This window comes from Osmerus eperlanus, chromosome 20, assembly GCF_963692335.1.
Source record: "Osmerus eperlanus chromosome 20, fOsmEpe2.1, whole genome shotgun sequence".
NCBI lineage: Eukaryota > Metazoa > Chordata > Actinopteri > Osmeriformes > Osmeridae > Osmerus > Osmerus eperlanus.
The window spans coordinates 3,252,477-3,272,515 of NC_085037.1; the positions used below are offsets into that span (position 1 = coordinate 3,252,477).

The window sequence follows — 20,039 nt, forward strand, 5'->3', positions numbered from 1 at the left end:
TTTCATTGTCACTGGATGAAGGCATGTAAAGTGTTATTACTATTTAAATGCAATGGTCTTGTTGGTATAAAACTTTATTCTAGAATTTCGATGCTATTTACTCTAAATTAAAATAAAAGGTTCTATGTTTAAAAAAAGGTTTTTTATTTACAGTGTATCATTTTCCAGCTGAAGGACAACCACAGTGATTCTGAATATAGATTATTATGTATTGTAGCTCTATGGCATTGAGGGCAACATTGATTAAATATCAGACAAAGTATGGAGTTCCAGGGTGACAGTGTCCTGCGGTGTAACACCGTCACAGAAGAGCTCTCCACCATTTTGGATCCAACACCCTTAATAACGCCGGACACTCCTGTCAGCCTATAGCGCCAGAGAGGTAAAAAAAAAAACGGAATATCCAATGGAAGCCAATCAATGATTTAAAATTTTTTTATCAATAAATTATGCTCAAAGGCCTGCCACCCCTCCCAACCCATATTTTCTTGTCACTGAGGGGAGCAGAATCTATTTCCGCACTGTAACAGTATGCTGGCTCATATATCTGGAGTAGCATGACAGCGCAAAAATATGCAGGCCAGAAATCATAGCTGCTCGGATGTAAGGAGAGCTTCTGGGATGGATTTATGAAGGAGAGGCATGGAATGGATGGTTGTAAGGAGGGAGGGAGAGAAGGATTGATGGACGGACATCAAAGGTCCTGTCTAAACTTTACATTGAATGATGAACATCCCTTGTAGAAGATAATGTTTATAATGGATGGAAATGTATTTATTTTACAATTCCTTTCACAAATGCAGAACTAGTATGTGCAGGACTATTACTAAATTCATTGCCATGGGCCTGCCTGGACTGAGACTAAGCTGCCTATGCAACAACGTCAACCAGACGTTCTATATTTAGAATCAGTGTCTGGGGTGGGGGTGCCGTTTTGGAGACCTAGAGATTGGAACCTACTGTCACTTCGTGGGGATTTGACCACTCCAGTGAGAGCTTCCTAGATATTTCTTAATTTGGAAGTCCCGGAAGTTTAGGGTCCTTTGCGCATTGACTGACAGGAAGGCTGCGTAAGACGCAGCAGACGGAAGGCACCGATATCTTTCCCGGGATATTAGAAAGTCTTCGAAAGCACAACGTGAAGATTCACTAGGGGCCTACATTTAAAGGTAATTTATGTTATGTGATCTTGTTATGTTTCCTAACGAATGTCTCTGTGTGTTTTTGACGACTGGATCGAGGGACAAGGTGTGCGGCGGTGATCGGTGGACTGTGCGGCCGCCGGCCGGGTAGCTTGGAGGATAGAAATGTGCGCACTTGTCCAGTTCATTGTTTTGGCTAAATTAAAGGAAACACGAGGACGGAAAAACGTCAAAAAAAACTTGCCCTATTCGTACGCTTTGTTTGCGGTTTGGGTGACTTATATTTTTATCACTGCGTTTAGGCTATTAGCAACGTATGCAGACTACCAGAAAACGACAATTCCGTTAACTTACTAGGCTATAGACATTAACACCGTGTGCCATCTGGTTTTTGTTGTGTTTTTCATCATGCTGTCGATAACTATACGAGCATCCTTGTCAGAGGGAAAGACCCTGTTCAATACACAAGACATGTCATGTCAACAATATAGATGAGTCATGCAAACAAGATATGGTGTGATGTTTATCAGAGAATAACCACTTTAAATGCTTAAACGCACTTTTGTTTGACGACCTCGGCCTATATTTATTACAATGGTATTTATAATTGATGCAATATTACTGGAATCCAGTGGCAAAAATTCCACTGAAACGGCACAAGCTATAAACCTGTTCTCATTGGAATATTACAGGAGGTGAGGCCTGTGACTTAAATAGACCTACAGCTTACAGAGACCACTGCTCGTGATGCCATTTTGGGCCCGGATATGTTCACTTAAATCGTATAAAACCTATCAATAAATCCATTATCCTGAAACACTGTTGACTGATGCTTTTGAAAGGGATTCAAGTCTTACAACAGTGTATTACAGTAAGACTTGTGGAGCCCCCAGACATATGTCCATCCTATGGACCAGCTGGGAGCCAGTAGAACAGATACAGTTTTGCAGTTCTAGCTCAATATAGCCCAGATCAGATACCTGGTCACAGGGTTCAGGAGATGAGATCGAGCATGTGGCTACGGTCATTCTGCTCTCTGTAAAATGTCTGCTTTCACAGCTGACGATTGGGGGGGGGGGGTGTTTCAGCTGCAATGTGTCTGTGTGACTATGGTAACAGAACTAGGCTACAGTTTCTGCTAAGGAGTCCAGATCTTGGTATACAGCCTTTGTCTTGCACCCACAGGGCTGTTGACTCCCACTGTTTCTTTTTCAGATTCAACAATAACTTGTATATTATTGCCAACATTCCATTACTTTGTCTCATATTGCTGTGGGAACTTGTGTACCAAGAAGAACTCACCGATAGGGGTGTCCTATTCCCCCTGGCTTTGGTACATACAGCAGGAGACCATAGCTGTTGCGGGACCTATGACCCGTTGACTGAGTCAGTGATTCACCTGCGTACTTCAGTGCCGGTAGAGGCAGGTTTTGGGTTAGGGTCCATGATCTCCCAAAAGTCTATCACTTATCACACACGTAGGGTGAAACCATGCTCCCACTCTTGTGTAATGCAGCTGGCAGATGAATGACACTTCAAGCATTCCTTTCTTTTCCTTAGGTGCATTTGTGTCGATTTCTCCTACCAACGGCCTTTTTTTTCCGGCCTTTTCATCAGCGATTTCTTACGCAACGTAAGAAGGGAGTGAGAGACACCGATGAATGACAGAATGAGAGAAAAGTTGTGTGTGGACAAATAAAAACAACAAAATGAATTCATCGAACGAATTGTGATTCAAGTTTCATTTAAAAAATGGTTCTAACAGCCAACCGATTTAGGTTTTCAACCATGATACACAACATGAATTGATGTTTGTGTGTGGTTATGGGTGTCCTGGCCCAACACAAAACCATGCCAACCCACACTACCCCCAATCCTGGACTGGTTAAACTGACCATCGGAAATACCCAACTCACATGGTTGGCATTTCTCACTGGCAAGATAATACTCTATAAGGGTGTTACAAGACCATAACCAGTCTGCACACCTCTCCTGACCGTGTTTCCCTGTCTAGGAAATACACTACAGATAACTTGGAACCCTCCAACCTCCACATAATCACTACCAATCCCTGCTTGTCGACCCCCACTACATCACGCTTCACAATTCTTCCTCACTTTAGTTTTTTCATGTGAAAGTGTGTTCTCTGGGATTGATTGCAGGGGTGAGAGAAGGGAACGGATGAGAGAGTAATAAGCCCCACCTGACCTGCTTCTGTTGTCTATGGAGATACAAATGAAAACGGGATATATACAATGAATGGTGGTTTTGCATATCTATCGACTATAAGTTTCAAATCAATAAAAGTTGTATAGAATGAGTATATAGGAGATATATTGTGAGGACACTCATGAGCTACTAGACTTTACTGCCTCTGTACCTCCATACTCCAGCTGAGGTCATTGAACTTGGCTTTGCACCAGGTGTTCTTGAGACATCTGACTAAGATGCACTGACAGCCACTGCTAAATCCTCACACAAGGTTCTTGATGTAGCAACACGTGGGAGATGAGCGTTTCCAAAAAACCTTCACATCTTCAGGGTGGTGAACTTCCATGTCAGTTTTGTGAATTTAGGTTGTGTCCATCTCTACAGAATGACTTCCTTCTTTTCACACAACCCCCGTTTGTACCATCCTGATTGGTTGTGGGGACAAGCCAACTTACTTAATTCTTATGCACTTTTGAAATTATTCCACCCGTCTGTGTTCCATTCCTGATCGAGAAGCTTCTTGCTGAAAGCGTGTCTGGGGCTGGGAGCCCAAACAGCTGGAGCAACTTCACTCAGTACATACAAACATACATACATAAATACATACAGGAGTCAGGTGGCTGAGCGGTTAGGGAATTGGGCTAGTAATCTGAAGGTTGCCAGTTCGTTTCCCGGCCGTGCCAAAATGACGTTGTGTCCTTGCACTTCACCCTACTTGCCTCGGGGGAATGTCCCTGTACTTACTGTAAGTCGCTCTGGATAAGAGTGTCTGCTAAATGTAAATACATACATACATACAAATTCACAGAACATCCAAATATTTTGTGCACGAGAGGATTCTGGGAAATTCTGGAACTATATTCAATTGTCCACAGTTAATAGTTAGGGTATGTTAATCCATGGTTTACTGTTTTACGGTCCTGGAGCTGTCATGGGCCGGTTTGCTACCTCTCACTTTCCCGCTACAGACTTGTCGACATGGAAACACTCGTGGAACGTCTGGAGCAGACTGTGATTCGCCTGGAGCAGGTGTCCCTTAAGATGCAGGCGTCCAATGGTATGGACAACGGGGCTTGTGTCAATGGCATCAGTGGAGGTAAATCTGCAGTCTGATAACAAGTCTGTTATCATTTTGGACCCAGATTTTAATCTACAGTACCTTTGGCTGTGGCAAGTTCTACCTTTGGAGGTGGAAAGCTCTACCCTTGACTGTCATAAGTTCTACATGGCTGTGGTAGGTATCATACCAAACAAAACACATTTCAAAACACGTTCTTCTCTGCAGTGTCCCAGTACGTGGACGCCTATGACTGTCTGCTGCGGGGCCCAGTGTCAGAGTACCTGAGGAACAGCCGTGCGATAGGAGCAGATGTGGAGAAACACGTGAGTACCCCTCTGTGTACGTGTGTGTTTCCTAGTCGAAGCTTTCGGGGCCCTCGCTCTGCCCCAGCGAGAGTAGAAGGCTTTCCAGAATGGTGCTCATGAGGCCAATTCTTGGCTACAAAAGCTTGATGGTTATATTGTCAAAAAAGACCAGTGAACCCTGAGCAATGGGTGGGAAATTACTCAAACACACAAAAACAACTCTGTTTGCCTTCTTGTGTCTCTACCTCCAAAGAAAACAGTTCTTTGTGCCTCACACTCCCATCGGACTGAGTGAGGAGGTGTTTGGGTGAGTTCTGTAAGTTGGGAAAACTCCTTTTAGGGGCAAATCTTCGCTGGGTTTCCCTACTCCTTAAGAGGAGGTATATTCCCCGATGCTAAACATGCCTTTTGGGTCCTCATCCAGAAACAGTTTGCCTGCTCTGTGTAGAGAGGAGTGTTAAAGAGACAGCGCATTCAGTAGTTTCATCTGGCATTAACCAACATGTATTTTATGTCACTTAGCAGTATCTGCTGTGAACAAACAAGCTTATGACTTGAACTTGATAATGTATCAGAGCTTTGACCTTTTTACCCCTGACCTTTGCAATTGACAGGCAGAGATGGTGAACAATGCCCTGCAGATCCAAAGGACTTTCCTCAAAATGACAGCCACGCACCAAGAGCCTGCACAGGTACAACTAAGTAACATTCCTACTTCCTTTGTCTAGCTTTCATCAATGCCAGTCCACCGTTCTCAACACGGGATGGATTAAATCAGTTTGGAGAATGTCCTGTAGATGTTTCAACTAGGTTTGTCATCCTTCAGCGTGTAATTCATTCCTAATAAATCTGTCTCAGTGGATGAGTGTATGACTTACTCGTGAGTTACACCGTGGATGAGCATGGCAAAACATCAAGGCAACACCTTCCCAAATGTATTCATTCAGGGGCATATTCATGTTATAAACGTGAAATCATCCCATTGATGTTTGGTTCTCTCTGGGATGCTGCTTACTTTATTTTTTATTTATATAAGTCATTTATCATACACTTTTTCTTTTAGGACATTTATAAGTGAATTGAACGCGTGTCCCAGCCAGCGATCCCTGTGGATCGTCCACATGTAAACAGTCTCCCACTCCTGATCCAGTATTCCTCCCAGGCCCATCAGCTTGAAGCTGGGGGTTCTTTCACACTGACTCGCCGTCTAAAAAGACCATTGATGGCCTGAGCTCCGCCCTCTATGTAGAGAGGCCTTGTGGAGAACCTGGTCAGCAGAGGGACTCTTATAAACCTCTGGCTTTTCTCTTGGCCTGTCCTCTGTGTCTTTTTATGGCCATGTTCTATATTTGAGCTCCTGTGTGGGTGTGTGGGGTGTGTGTGTGTATGTTGCTTGATGCCAAGTCTCTCACACACACAGTTAAGATGCAAACATAGAAATGGAGACACGACAATAAGAGCAGGATTGGCATAGGCAAACTGACGACATGACTCACTCGTACATTGTATCTGTCTCAGGATAGTATTATTATTCAATATTCAAATTCGCAATTGTCAATATTTTTCCTCAAATACCTACCTCACTGTCTCAGATTGATTTCAATGGGACCATGAGTTCCAGTGGCAGACTGTGGGAATGCCCTATGAACCAGCCGCTGGTGCAGTGAAAGGCCCGTCTGTACTGCGTTATGGAATTCATGTGCGTCTGATTTCCTCGCGCATCTACACCAACACTGGAATCGCTGAATTCAGCAGTTCTGTAATTCAGTTTGAACATGAATGTTTACAAGTACACAATGGATATTCTTATATTACTGTAGTACAAACCACAGTATTGTACAGTGTATCAGTTGCCACAGTAGTAGAACAAAATCCATGTGACCTCCCCATCATATTATATTATAACACACAGAAACGACTCAAATTAGGTTACCTATCTACAAATGTGCACTGTACACAGCAAAGGCCTCATAGATGCAGGTCAAAATAAGATCTTTAGCTGCTAGCTTAACACCAGGGAAACAAAGTGTTCTTGTTCCTGGTTGTGTGGAGGCTGAGTGAAGGTAAACTGTAAACATGGGTAGAGCTCAGTGCCTTACATGGCCAGTGGGACTCTGGAATGCTGCTGAGGGGAGGGAAGCTGGAGCTGGGAGCCTGGAGTTATAGTTTCTGTTGACTGTTACCAATAATGTTTTCACCTAGGTCGAACCAAACCCCCAACTTCCCCTCCTCTGTTTCCCTCTCCTCCACCCCCCCCCCCCCCCCCCCCACCCCCCAGACAGACCTCTCGGACCTGTTGAAACCCATATCGGAGCAGATCCATCTTATCCAGAGCTTTCGGGAGCGTAACCGTGGCAGCAGCCTCTTTAACCACTTGTCGGCTGTCAGTGAGAGCATCCCAGCGCTGGGCTGGGTCGCTGTGGTGAGGGAACACACACACATGTAAACACACACACACAATATACCGATAGACATTCTCACAAATACAGTAGTAACACACTTCCTGCTTCCCTTGAATGTTGCTGGTATAACACCAAAAGTACCCCAAAGGTGAAAGCCTTACTACTTGAAATGCTTAATGAATGAGCTGGACTTGATGCCAGCTTTGTGGTACACAATTTTACAGGCTACACATTCTTCTCAAATGATTTGCGTCAAATCTGTTTGTAGTCAGCGTGGCCGGCCTCTCCGGTACCTGGTCTTTGCGTTACAAAACTACGGGAGCCGCACCTATTTTTGTGTTTTCACACTGTATCTTAAAGTAAGACTTTTGCACCAAAAAGGGATGTTTAGTAAATAGGGGGTGACAAAAATGGCTGAGAAGCACATCTCTCTGTGGTTATGTCTATATCTCCATGAATTTCAATCGACATGTACATATTTCTGCATTCTGAACCACATCTTTCTGTCTGTCTGTCTGTCTGTCTGTCTGTTGCTGTGCCTCAGACTCAGAAGCCCGGTCCCTACGTGAAGGAGATGAACGATGCTGCCACCTTCTACACCAACAGAGTCCTTAAGGACTACAAAGACTCGTACGTATCACTGTGTTCCTGGTGCTCCTCCTCAGCTCCATATAAACACAGCCCTGTAGTCCCCCTGAAGGTCAGTGTCTGATCTGGACTCCTGGACTCCATCCTAAAAAGGACTGTTCTTAATGCTCCTCTCTCTCTTTATTTCTTGCTCTTGACAGACTGTATCCTGTTTAATTACTTTATCTTCTGTTATCGGTCTACTTTTTTACGTGTGTGTGTGTTTTGTTTCCAGAGACAAACAGCATGTGGAGTGGGTACGTTCCTACCTGTCAATCTGGACAGAGCTGCAGAACTACATCAGACATCACCACACCACTGGTCTTGTCTGGAGCAACACAGTGAGTACCCACACACACACACACACACACACACACAGATGTCGTTGCCGGGGGAGGGTTGGAACCTGGGTGGACACTGGGTTTCAATTGAGCAATTGTACCCCCCCTCTCTTCTCTATCCCACCCACTTTTACTATGTATGAGTGCTTACGTAAGATGTTAGCTCTGTAGTAACAACTTAGGCCTGGGACTAGATCTGTCCGGAAATAGCTTGTGATCTAGGGAAGAGTCATGGCTGCTGGCAACAGCAAGTACATCGTGTCATATGTCCCCTCCTGCCTTGTACGCTGTCCACCAGTGTGTGTTCCCTCTTGTTCCTCCATTAGCGAATGACTCATTTCAAGAAAGTGTCCTTTCTATAAACACCAGGGCATCCTTGGGAAAGAAAGTATGAGTTTTTGTGACCAAACTCAACGTGAAACTGTGTGTGTGCGCGTGTTCTTTTGTGTCTGACGCGCATGCATGTGCGTGTGTGTCTGTGTGTCAGCTGTGGAGCCTGCCGTCAGCCAGAACAGGGGGGTAAGTGGGGGGAATAAGTGTGCTGTATCAACAGGTGGCACTTAGTCTTTAGTTGAATGACGGTTTTCTTTCTTCACTGAAGAAAACCAACAAAAAGGCTAGTGTGCGTCGAGCCAGACACACCTGTTCCTTAACACACCGCGATGTAACTTAAACTACCCGGCTTAGTTTCCCTAAAGCTGACGCCTGCTGTCCAAAAGGGTTAGTGACACGCTCATTCACACACATTCACACACACAAGCCCCACACACACACAGGCACACGCGTGTTAACTCAGGAACACACGTACACAACACACACAAGTCAAAAACGCACAAAATAATTGGGATCTTATACATTCTCTATGCTTAAATGGCTACTGTAGGGGAACAGGAGGGTTTTGTAGTTACAGCATACTAAATGTGCAACACGTAAAACTACAGGTCATGGAGTGAACTTCCTGAGCTGTACCCTACAGGAACTGAACGTGAGAGATTAACTTTTCATGACCCTCAGCACCCCTGCGTGTGTGTGTGCACTCGGCCAGCAGTTGCTGACGTTGTTTAAGTTTTGATGGACTGTGTGACAGACTCTGGCAGCTGGGCTGGCTGTTGTGGATTTGGAAGACAGACTGAGAGGTGTGTGTGTGTGTGTGTCTGTGTGTGTCTATGAGTCAATGAACTCTATATGGCCAAAAGTGTGTGGATGCCTGACCATCACACGCTTCTGAACCTGTTGGACATCCCATGCCAAAATGATGGGCATGTCACAGGTGTCCTTACGTCATCCATCAGTATTCCTTAAATCGGTCAATAAATTCCTGTACGCTACTGAGTAGAAGTCAGGTTAGGTTCCAAAAACGGTCTATACTCAACCCTGGACTTGGTTAAAATTGTATTTTTCCACCCATTTTAAAGGTTAGAATGTGGTGAACTCTAGACCTGTCCCAAGGCAAGCTCTCCCATCATCGACGTACCCAGGTCTCAACGCTGGCTGATTCATCCCATGTAACTCCCTCTTCACAGGGTCCCATTGCTACTTCCACACTTTGCACGCCCGTCCCTGGCTACCCCTGCCCCCCTCCACCACCACCACCCCCTCCCCCCGGACCTCCCCCAGGCTCCATGGATGAGACTCCCCAGCCTGATCGCATGGCCAGCCAGCATGCAGCCCTGTTCGCCCAGCTGAACCAGGGGGAGGTCATCACCAGTGGTAGGTCACCTATAGGAGTTTGATGAGCCATCTTGTGAAAGAACTAACAAGGGGCATGAGGAGAATAGATTAAGAGGAAGTTAGGAGTTAGGTGGCTGAGCGGTTAGGGATTCGGGCTAGTAATCAGAAGGTTGCTGGTTCGATTCCGGGCTGTGCAAAATAAAGTTGTGTCCTTGGGCAAGGCACTTCACCCTACTTTCCTCGGGGGAATGTCCCTGTACTTACTGTAAGTCGCTCTGGATAAGAGCGTCTGCTAAATGTCTAAATGTAAATGTAATGTAAGAAAACTGTGGGTTGACAAGAGTATAGATTAAAAAGAGCTCTATCTTCCCTCACGCACTCACTCTCTGCCAGGCCTGAAACATATTTCGGAAAACCAGAAGACTCACAAGAACCCCGGCCTGCGATCCCAGGGAGGGGTCCATCCCTCCACCACCTCAAGGAACAGGGCCCCCGGGGGCTTCTCTGGCAGAGGCCCCCCCCAGAAAAGACCCCCTCTGCTGGAGCTGGAGGGAAAGAAATGGCGCGTGGTGCGTGTCTCTACCGCTGGTTCGACACACAGAAACCAGTTCATTACTGATAACAGTTTGCCCATGTAGGTGCCAGATTTTAGAGGACTTTAAAGCATGGTCTTTCTTTGTCTATGCATTCAAACTGCAAAAACTCACAGGCGTAAATAAACAAAAGGCATCGGTTAAGTAAACTTATGTGGCATGTGCCTTTGGAGTCTAAGGTCAACCCATGACGAACGTTGACTCACTACCTCCTGGTTGTTGTTGGTTATCCCTGCAGGAGAACTTTGAGCAGAATCATGACCTGATCATCGAGGACACAGAGCTGTGCCAGGTTGCCTATATCTACAGCTGCAGCAACTCCACCCTGCAGATCAGGGGCAAGATCAATTCCATCATTGTTGGTGAGTCCCGGTCTACCATTCATTAACTACCACACAATGCACTCGCTAAGATGCTGTCTAGCATTGTACGACTGCCTATTCACTGTATTCACCTGTGTACTTATCTGATCTTTGATATTCTGCTCTACTTTCAAAATGCACAATTTGTATGGTTGGCAAAACGAGTAAATGCCAAATAAATGTAAATGTAATGTATTCATGTTACCTATAAGACTATGACCCTGATGATTATGAGGATGACTTCTCACAGACAACTGTCAGAAGCTGGGCCTGGTGTTTGACAACGTGGTTGGTATTGTAGAGATCATCAATTCCAAGGACATTAAGTTGCAGGTAAGTAAAGACTTTCACTGAGGAAACTCAACTCACATTAAAGCTCAGGTCTTGTGTGTGCATCCTGAACTCCAACTATAATATGAAGAAATGTACATAATTGTGAGGACACATGCCGGGATCATTATTACAAATCATTTCTTAGTACCACCTCATTGTGTATTGTTTTTAGAGAGTTTTGGTTGTGTTGCTTCTGTTGCTTATCCAGGTACTAGGGAAGGTTCCCACCATCTCCATCAACAAGACAGAGGGCTGCCATGTCTACCTGAGCAAGGAGGCCCTAGACTGTGAGATAGTCAGTGCCAAGAGCTCTGAGATGAATATCCTGGTACCTCAGGGTGATGATGACTTCGTAAGTGTGTGTCCGTGCCTTTCTGTGTGTGTGTGTGTGTGTGTGTGTGTGTGTGTGTGTGTGTGTGTGTGTGTTTGCTGACCCTCTCTATCGTTCTGCATGTTCCACAGAGAGAGTTCCCAGTCCCTGAGCAGTTCAAGACCGTCTGGGATGGTTCTAAACTGGTGACGGAACCCACAGAGATCGCTGGCTGATCGATGCTTCATCCCCAACATCATCATCATCATCCCTTGTGCTTTTGTGGATAAGGGAATGGGTTCAATGCACGGAGATGATGGTAACCTGATGTAGCAAGCAGAAACAACTGCACTAAGCTAATAAAAAATAGGTTGTAGTTTAGCATTGAGATTAAGGTTGTCACGGTATTTGATTTTCACAATTCGATTATCTTGGCCAAAGTAATTTACAATAACAAAAACCAATATATAAGACTTTGTCAAATTCATAACTTTGTTTGTGTGTGTTATATGAGTGTAGGGAGGTAGAGAGATAGTCTGTAACCATAACTCTACAAATTAAAAGCATACAAAAATAACAATTAAATTTCCGGTCAGTTCCGACAATTTAATTAACTCTAGTCAATAAATCGAAAACTATCTTTCCCCCCAAAAAATGTCTGTTCTCGAACATGGCTCAAAATAATAGCATTTTCATATAATATGCTGAAAACCGATTCATTTTAAACCAATCAGAAATGTCAGTCACATGAAAAATGAACTAAAGACTCATACCTGAAGACCCTGTAGAGTGGCGAATGAATCATTTCTGTTTCCTCTACTGAGCCTATTCATCTTTCACGATGCACGGCCACGAGAAGATGAACGAATCACTCTCTGAGACGACTCGTTACTCCCGAGTCATATTAGAGATTTGTTAAAAGTGAACAAATCGTTCATGCAGAACACATCACGAAACACAATTACCCACAATCCTCAAATCACTCCACTGAGTGCTCAACCAGACACCCACAAAATATGTCGTCCAGTTACAGGGTGTATGACACTATACCCGGAATCTAACACGTCGGAATTCCACTTTATAAATTGTTGTCCCATGTAGCGCCTTCATCACTGAAGAACACCTCATTTGTCTTACATTTGTGTGCCATAGCAATAAAGGCATTTATATAAGTATGGTAATGGCTACATACAGTACGTACTTCCTATTTACACCTGTGTCCAATTTGAAATGGTGAAGTACAGTATGTCTCAGACCTAAAAGGGATTCTTTTCACCTAAAGATGGTCAGTATTTCACTGTTTCTTGGTTTGTGCTTCTTTATATTTGATGTTTGGGGTGTTTTTCAGTTGATCAGCGGCAGAGAGGGTGAAGGTATGGCAGGAGTAATCATGACAGCTGAAGGGGTTAAAACAGGATATAGAACAGTGCAGATACTTCATTGGCTGGCGTATTAAATTGAGGCCTTAGAAGATGCTATGAGTAAAAAGTATACAGTATGTTATAGTATGACAGAAGCCGTAGAATTGTTTGTGTTTGCCTTATTATGTAAGATCAATTATGCTGAAAAGCTGATTATGTTGATGGTGTTGTACATTCTAGTTAAAACTCAGTGAGGTTTAAGCCTGGCCAGATTTTACTGTGTTCAAGCAGCTCTTATAAAGCAACTAATTGTTCAGAGGTCTGTTAGTAGAGGAATTCAGTATAAATCAATGTGCCTTCTAATCAAAAGTATATATAGTCTTTCAAAATGCAGCTTTTACAACCGTAAGAATATTTTGTGTCAGGTGTAATTGTGCATAGAAGGGTCTTTATACTTTTGATGTCAACAGTACATGATCATTAGATTACCAGCACTGTATACCTTTATGCTAAAACATAATAGAAATTGACAGTTTGTGCCCATCCATTATTATTACACCAACTTTATTACGTACTGGGCTTTGCATCGGGCAAAGATGCGTAGAGACACCAGCATAGAAGATTAGTTCACCATTAGTGCTTTCACAACGTTTAAGTCAACACAAATGAATACAATATAAATGTGACTATACGTTTTTCTAAATAAATAAAAATTGTCCAATACTTGTCTCAGTGTCTGCTGCTAGTGTATTCAACTACCTGGTTAACAAGCAGCACATTTAGGAAAAACAAAATCTGTAGTAATGATTGCTGATTGAAACCATTGCTTGAAAACAGACTAGTATATGTACAAAGCGGATATTTAACAGATAAATACAATCTATAATATATCTTTACCATCTGTTTAAGGAGAGATCCTGGACACACATATTATACAAAATCACAATGTTTGATGACTGCATTTCCCTCAGAGTCTTGGGTAAAAAAAAACTCATTTTCCTGATCTAGTGCAACACAGGTAGGCAGTCCTCTGTCTTTACTACCAGCTGCTACGTTAGTGTGATCCTTTGGACAGCTCCTGGATTGCACACTGGGACCTCGATGTGCTATCACTCTGAAGCCTTCAGAGTCCTGCGTGAACAACATCTCCGTGTCACTCAGAGGCCCATGCAGAACAGCCTTCTGTGGATTTGCTTCTATCCACCTGTTCTGAGGGCTGAGGGGAGCGTTTCCAAGTGGGCTGAGGGGAGCTCTTGTCATTGGACGTGCAGCCAAAGTCGACAGAGGGTGGTTCTCTTGACTGCCTCCATCCTGTGACATCCAGGGGGTCGAGACGGGTGTCCTCTGTGTGGAGGTTCTCCCTCTAGCGCCCAGTCCAAATCCCACTTCACTCAGCAGGCTCTCACACATCACACTTCCTGTGCATTCATGCCTCGCTCGAGTCCGAACATCCCGATCCTCTGACTCATGTGTTACGCAATCCATCTGATCCGGCTCAGCGCGATGCTGACTGTACTGTGGGCTGCTGCAGGTGCTCCATAGATTCCCACTACACGGCTCCCCCAGGGAGACGTTCTCCATTTGGGATGAGTGTTTATAGATGTCCATCTTTGTTTTTGGTTCCTCCGTGCCTTTGTCTTCTTTCTCCTCTTCAGAAGCATGGTACATGTCTACAGGGGGGGTGATGACCTCTGGCCATGGTGTAGCCTCCGTCTCCCCCATTTTCTTTCTGCTCCACTCACAGCCTACATCCACCCTGTGCTCCTCAGACAGCTGTGGGCCAATCTCTTGTTTATGTTTGGTCCCTGAGCTCCTTTGATTGGTTGATGTGGTGCTTCTTCCTGTCGAGGTAGATGATGAAGTGTAGGCGGGCTCCACGTTGGGTTCTGCATGTGCCTGGTTGACAACTGTTGGGCCAGGTCATAGGAGAAAACATCAGTGATCAGAGTAAGAATTGAATGCCTGAATCATATCACATCACAGTTGTTGTTGACAGCAATAATATTAAAACATGGGTTTGAGTTAATTAACCAAGTGCTTGTTTCCATCTGTGTAGAAAGACTTACCACTGTGTGCCGGAGCTAAAAATGCAGTTATGGAACTCTGTTTAGTGTTAGGCATCTGGATCTTAGTCTGAGTGAAGTTTAACGCTAATCCCAAAGTGTATCCTCCATTTCTTGCTAGGGGATTGAGCTGTTTGGAGATGGGAAGGACCATTTTTTTCTGAAACATGAGATGCAGAGAATGTTTTTATAATCTATACATGAAATCTGATTTTGATTTCACACTAATTAGGAAGAGAAGGCCATCACAACGATTACATAGCATTCAGCACGATTCAACAAATTCTACCTTTTTAGCTTTTACTTTTAGATCCACGGTGTCAAACCAGACCCCACACTGCTCTGACGTCTGCTGTGCTGATTTGGATGTTTTCATCGTGGCAGAGCAGGCCTGGCTGGCTGGGTGGCTGGTAGACAGTGAGAGCTTTGCATATGAATCCTAGCTGTCTTTTTATTAGAGAGAATAAGGACATCTTGATTATTTCAACATTTGTTTACCAGGAAAGTCAAAATATGGCTAAATAGTCCACAGGATGCACTTCTAGCTAGCATATCCGCATTTATAACAAGATAGTATTGTACTACAAAGTGCTGATTTCGGAGCGAACCGAAAAGTATAGTCCAGGCAGGTGGAGATTGACCGAGCTCTACTCGACAAATCTAGCTACTACTTTGATTATAGAAAAAAGACGTGCTTACATTTAAGTGTAATGTTAGTTAATAAATACGCTATTGTGAAGCTACTTGCGTACCTTGTTGTAGAGATGCTGTTCTTATTTTGATTTTATGGCAAATTGCAGAGACGCTGTTGATGTCCTTGTTCTATTTAAATATCGCGCGCTCAGACTCAAGAGTTGCCAGAATGTCCTTCTGTAAATGAGCGTCAGTCAACTACACGCAACCTTTTTTCAAACCATATGTTTTGTGCGCAAAATATATTAATAAAATAAAATGTAATGGAAATAAAAATCGTTAAGATAGCACTCTTAAATGTAGTAATTTATAGTAAGGCAAATGGGCAACCTAATGTATTTTCGCTTGGGGTCCTTCATTTCGCTAGTTGTTTAGGTTGACGTCACTACATTTGGCCAAGGGGTGAGTCTCAAATTATTAACAATAAATGTTGATCTGTGTTTGAAATGTCCGTGTAATAACACACGAAACCCAACACGCGGTACTAACAGTATTTCACACGTATTTTTATACATGCTGTTTACAGTATATACGTACGCGTGTTTGTATCGGCTAAAACAATTCACAAAGGAAATGGAGGAGGCTAGTTTAGCTGAAAGCTAATGTTGTGGCTTATTTATATGCTAGGTACTTATGGAAAGCTACATATTATCGCAATAGTTTGTGCTCATCTAAATTAACAGTTAGCTGTTAAGTATTAACGTGTAGATTTCTGACTGATATTAGTTTTATTGGTAAATTAGGTCCTTCCAGCCTTCAGCAACTATAATTTTGATTGTGGTTATCATTAGCCTGCTGTGTCACTTTCGATTAAATGGAAATGGTGTCAGATTGACCCAATGATTAGCCTACATTATTCCTGAATTATCTGCTGTACTATTATATCCAAAGCAAAATTGTACTTTGCTTTGGATATAAATTCGTCTAAAATAATGTAAATGTAATATCAATAACTTTGTTGTTATCTACAGATCATCTCATGAGACATCGGCTGCCACCATGTTCCATGGAATAGCAGTTACAGGAGGGATTGGAGGAGGTAGGCACTGTAACCTTAGAAAGTTTTAAAAAAAACAGTGTCCCTGTCATCTTGTACTGTTATCAGATTATTATGTTATGTATTACATTTCCTTTACTCATAGTCCTGATAGTTCTAACTCTTTGTATGCCCGTTTGTTTTGTAGCCCCTGTCAATAAACCAGAGTTGTATGAGGTAAGTCTCCCCACTCGTCGTCTTGTATTATTGTAGTTCTAGCCATGTAATATCCAAATAACATTACTGGGTTGAGATTGTTATGTCTAACAAAATCCAATGTTGTCAATTAGAAATGCTGAGTTAATACTTGTGTGGTATTGCTGTTGTGGTTTGAGATGGTTTTTTATCTTTCTTCTATTGGGAAGCCAAATCACGCCTGTTGTCTAACGCATGTTTAAAATCTATTCCTAGGAAGTAAAATTGTATAAAAATGCAAGAGAAAGAGAAAAGTAAGTGCCCTTTCTATCTTGACAAGGCTAAAAGTGTCCCAGCTTTCTTGTTACCTGCGGTCATTACATGAAGCCTTACTATCATCATCTTTTCATGGAGGTTTGACAACATGGCCGAGCTGTTTGCTGTCGTCAAGACCCTCCAAGCTCTGGAGAAGGCCTACATCAAAGACTGTGTCACTCCCAATGAGTGAGTTCCTACCTTACAGCATCTCAGAGTGTCTGGATGGTTCTGTGTGGACTTGGAGACTGATTGGGGTGTCTTACTCAGGTACACGGCTGCTTGCTCGAGACTGCTGGTCCAGTACAAGGCTGCCTTCAAACAGGTTCAGGGGTCGGATGTGGGGTCCATTGATGACTTCTGCAGGAAGTACAGAGTGAGTTGTTTTTCTGATGTTGTCGTTGAAAGGCAGCAGCGAGAGATCGTTGTGATTTGGCTAACGAGTGGACTGTCCTTGCTCGAGCTCGACGCTGCAAGGGGTGTGCCCGGTGATGACGGCGTGAATTAGACATCATGTTAGATGTGTTGCTGACAGTGGCAAATAAATGCTTGCAGACATAACTTTTCTGTTTAATACAGTCTTCTTACAATTGTCATCAAGTTTTGGAAATTATAAGAAAATTACAGGCATATCATAATACCGCAGTTTGTGTGTGTTGAACCGTAGGAGGCACACCGAATGCTTTGATAAAATACTGCATACTGTTATATACCTAATGTATAGCATTTAATGTGTTAAAATGACTGAACAGTGCCTTCTATTTGCAGTACTCCTATATGACAACATGTATTAAAGAGGAATGTATAGTATGTTGTGTATTCACTAACATACACTAACATTATTACCACCCACTCTGTTGTTTGGCAGCTTGACTGCCCGCTGGCTATGGAGAGAATCAAGGAGGACCGACCAATTACCATCAAGGATGACAAGGGCAACCTCAATCGCTGCATTGCAGATATAGTATCTGTACGTCTCTCCAGCATGCATGACATATTAAAACCTCCACTTAAGGGTTTCAAATTTTAAGTGCTTGGTTTTGGCTTCTAGTCAGCAAAATGTCAGGGTCATTGCAGCACTTTAAGTTCTTTTTGACTTTGAATGCACTGGTCTCTAAAAAGGAACTTCCATAGGGTGGAACAGATTGGCTTTGCCACTTCTGCATTTGTCCAATAGGACGATCCATGTAACAACGAAGACCTACTAAAACTGACTGAAAAATGTGGATGCCTGTCATGGCTCCCAGTACTATCCATAAAACAAACATTTGTTTGAGGAAACCTTAAACTGCCTGTAAATGCTTCACAGGCAAGAGCAGTCATATACTGATCCTCCCCCAAGAACAGACATGTTAGGATCAAGGTTATGAGTGCATGTACAATCTGGACAGTAGAAAAGTCTGTCATATTGTGTAACAATATTGTTATTTCCCCCTCTCCTTCCTTTAGCTTTTCATTACTGTTATGGACAAGCTGAGACTAGAGATCCGGGCCATGGATGAGGTACATTTTCCTGTCCTTAATCATCCCTTCTACACTTGATCATGTTTGATTGGTGGATTGATTGTTTGGGTTTGTTTGTTTTGTTCATCAGATCCAGCCTGACTTAAGAGAACTTATGGAGACCATGAATAGAATGAGCAACATGCCACCTGACTCTGAGGCCAAGGACAAAGTCAGCCTTTGGTAAGAAAGAGATTCATTCATAATATTTAAGCTATGAAACTGCTGCATAAAGCTTTTTATATACAACATTTCTTTGTGCTTGTGTTACTACACCACCTAATTTAAAATTTTATTGACACATTTCTACATACAGCATGCAAGCAGCACATTGTATGGTTATGTAGATTTGAACAAATGGTCTGTCAATCAATGTGTGGCTGTCAATCCTGTGATCACATGTTTGTGATCTTTCTCCCTAGGTTGACGACCCTCAGCAGCATGTCTGCCTCTGATGAGCTAGATGACTCCCAGGTGCGCCAGATGCTGTTTGACCTAGAGTCGGCCTACAACGCCTTTAACCGCTTTCTACACTCCTCCTAAACTACAGTTCCCATCATCCATTGGGAACGTTCTGACTTTGACAGCATATATTATATCCCCTCCACTTTTTAGACTTGTCCAACTTCTCTGGTGCAGACCCTATCCTAGCTTCGAATCAGAGCAGCACTTGATGTTGTGGCCTTGCTCAACGGGGTCATCCTGTACAGTGTTGTTCCAGCTTGTCACAGCCCTATAACAAGGCTCCCCAGCCTGTGTGCTTGACCAAATTCTTTACTTCTGTTATTTTGACATCAAAAAGCCTGGCTGACTTTTGTTAGCTAGTTGCGCAGAAGACAGTTAAGTCTTTCAGAAATATTATTGGAGATGGGTGTGTTTGAAAGGCTGACACAGCTAAAGCCTTTATATGATTGATTTTTTTAATCCACTGTCTTTTGTGAAGCATGTTATATCTTGTTGGGGGTGAAATGCCATGTTGTGTGATAAATCTGTGAACATGACTGCAAATTGAAAACGTATAATCCGCAATAAATTATTAAAAGTTTAGGGTGATTAGTTAGATAAACATGAATCTGTTATTTCAGACTCTTTCCCCTGACCTCCACTGTTGGTTTAAGTGCACTCAGGTGTAACACCCTAATCCCCTTTTTTTCCTGTAGGTGAAATACATTTTATTATTTTCTATGTCTGTATTTTTTTCCCCTTGTTGCCCCCTCAATACATTTTATATTAGCACTATTTAAGAACATGTCTAAGTCATTTTTACTTTAGAGGGTGTTTTGGGGTTTAAATGTATTTGATAATGGGGATTAGTTTCTCCAAGGACCATAGTAAAGGTTTTTAACCCCTTAGTTAGGATTAGGGAAGAGCACATTTATTAAGATGTATCATTGTACATAAAATAAAGTGAATAAAGCACGAATAAAAGAAACACCTTTTAAAAACAATTCTACCTCCAAACATGGCTTTAATTTAATGCACAAACAATATGATCAATCTTAGCCCTCAAGGGTTAACTGTTGTGCCTTTTGCAATTGTTACATTCTGAAATGAAGTGATACCCTGGACTAAATAC

The 20,039-nt window shown here is 43.0% G+C and overlaps 3 protein-coding genes across 4 annotated transcripts; 2 read left to right on the forward strand and 1 right to left on the reverse strand.

The window, feature by feature from the left end:
* The first annotated feature begins 971 nt into the window (after positions 1-971).
* Positions 972-13,439, forward strand: cap2 (cyclase associated actin cytoskeleton regulatory protein 2). Its single transcript, XM_062486558.1, has 13 exons — positions 972-1,169; positions 4,322-4,449; positions 4,639-4,736; positions 5,333-5,410; positions 6,997-7,140; positions 7,665-7,750; positions 7,983-8,088; positions 9,612-9,798; positions 10,153-10,328; positions 10,591-10,714; positions 10,965-11,047; positions 11,256-11,399; positions 11,510-13,439. The coding sequence occupies exons 2-13, from the start codon at positions 4,332-4,334 to the stop codon at positions 11,591-11,593; spliced, it is 1,428 nt and encodes a 475-aa protein (XP_062342542.1). The 5' UTR covers positions 972-1,169; positions 4,322-4,331; the 3' UTR covers positions 11,594-13,439.
* LOC134040597 (uncharacterized) lies at positions 13,356-15,758 on the reverse strand. Of its 2 annotated transcripts, none has more exons than XM_062486560.1 (4): positions 15,534-15,758; positions 15,071-15,224; positions 14,785-14,941; positions 13,356-14,625 (listed from the first exon to the last, which is right to left on the reverse strand). In XM_062486560.1, exons 2-4 carry the CDS (start codon positions 15,155-15,157, stop codon positions 13,649-13,651), a joined length of 1,221 nt encoding a protein of 406 aa, XP_062342544.1. In that variant the 5' UTR covers positions 15,158-15,224; positions 15,534-15,758; the 3' UTR covers positions 13,356-13,648. The 2 variants fall into 2 exon arrangements, with proteins under 2 accessions (XP_062342544.1, XP_062342543.1); XM_062486559.1 differs by having other exon boundaries at positions 15,071-15,228; positions 15,534-15,757.
* A 45-nt stretch (positions 15,759-15,803) lies between these two features.
* On the forward strand, positions 15,804-19,911 carry vps28 (VPS28 subunit of ESCRT-I). The gene is made up of 10 exons (XM_062486561.1): positions 15,804-15,876; positions 16,446-16,513; positions 16,659-16,687; positions 16,922-16,959; positions 17,060-17,149; positions 17,231-17,336; positions 17,829-17,930; positions 18,410-18,463; positions 18,555-18,646; positions 18,886-19,911. Exons 2-10 carry the CDS (start codon positions 16,474-16,476, stop codon positions 19,004-19,006), a joined length of 672 nt encoding a protein of 223 aa, XP_062342545.1. The 5' UTR covers positions 15,804-15,876; positions 16,446-16,473; the 3' UTR covers positions 19,007-19,911.
* The last annotated feature ends 128 nt before the right edge of the window (positions 19,912-20,039 follow it).

Coding starts and splice junctions, on each gene's coding strand:
- LOC134040597 (XM_062486560.1), bottom strand. CDS start 15,157: ATGAAAACATCCAAATCAGCACAGCAGACGTCAGAGCAGTGTGGGGTC. Junction 14,942..15,070: donor TAAAAGTAAAAGCTAAAAAG/GTAGAATTTGTT, acceptor CTCATGTTTCAG/AAAAAAATGGTCCTTCCCAT. Junction 14,626..14,784: donor TTTAGCTCCGGCACACAGTG/GTAAGTCTTTCT, acceptor CTGGCCCAACAG/TTGTCAACCAGGCACATGCA.
- vps28 (XM_062486561.1), top strand. CDS start 16,474: ATGTTCCATGGAATAGCAGTTACAGGAGGGATTGGAGGAG. Junction 16,688..16,921: donor ATAAACCAGAGTTGTATGAG/GTAAGTCTCCCC, acceptor ATCTATTCCTAG/GAAGTAAAATTGTATAAAAA. Junction 17,931..18,409: donor GCATTGCAGATATAGTATCT/GTACGTCTCTCC, acceptor TCCTTCCTTTAG/CTTTTCATTACTGTTATGGA.
- cap2 (XM_062486558.1), top strand. CDS start 4,332: ATGGAAACACTCGTGGAACGTCTGGAGCAGACTGTGATTCGCCTGGAG. Junction 10,715..10,964: donor GATCAATTCCATCATTGTTG/GTGAGTCCCGGT, acceptor GACTTCTCACAG/ACAACTGTCAGAAGCTGGGC. Junction 11,400..11,509: donor CTCAGGGTGATGATGACTTC/GTAAGTGTGTGT, acceptor CATGTTCCACAG/AGAGAGTTCCCAGTCCCTGA.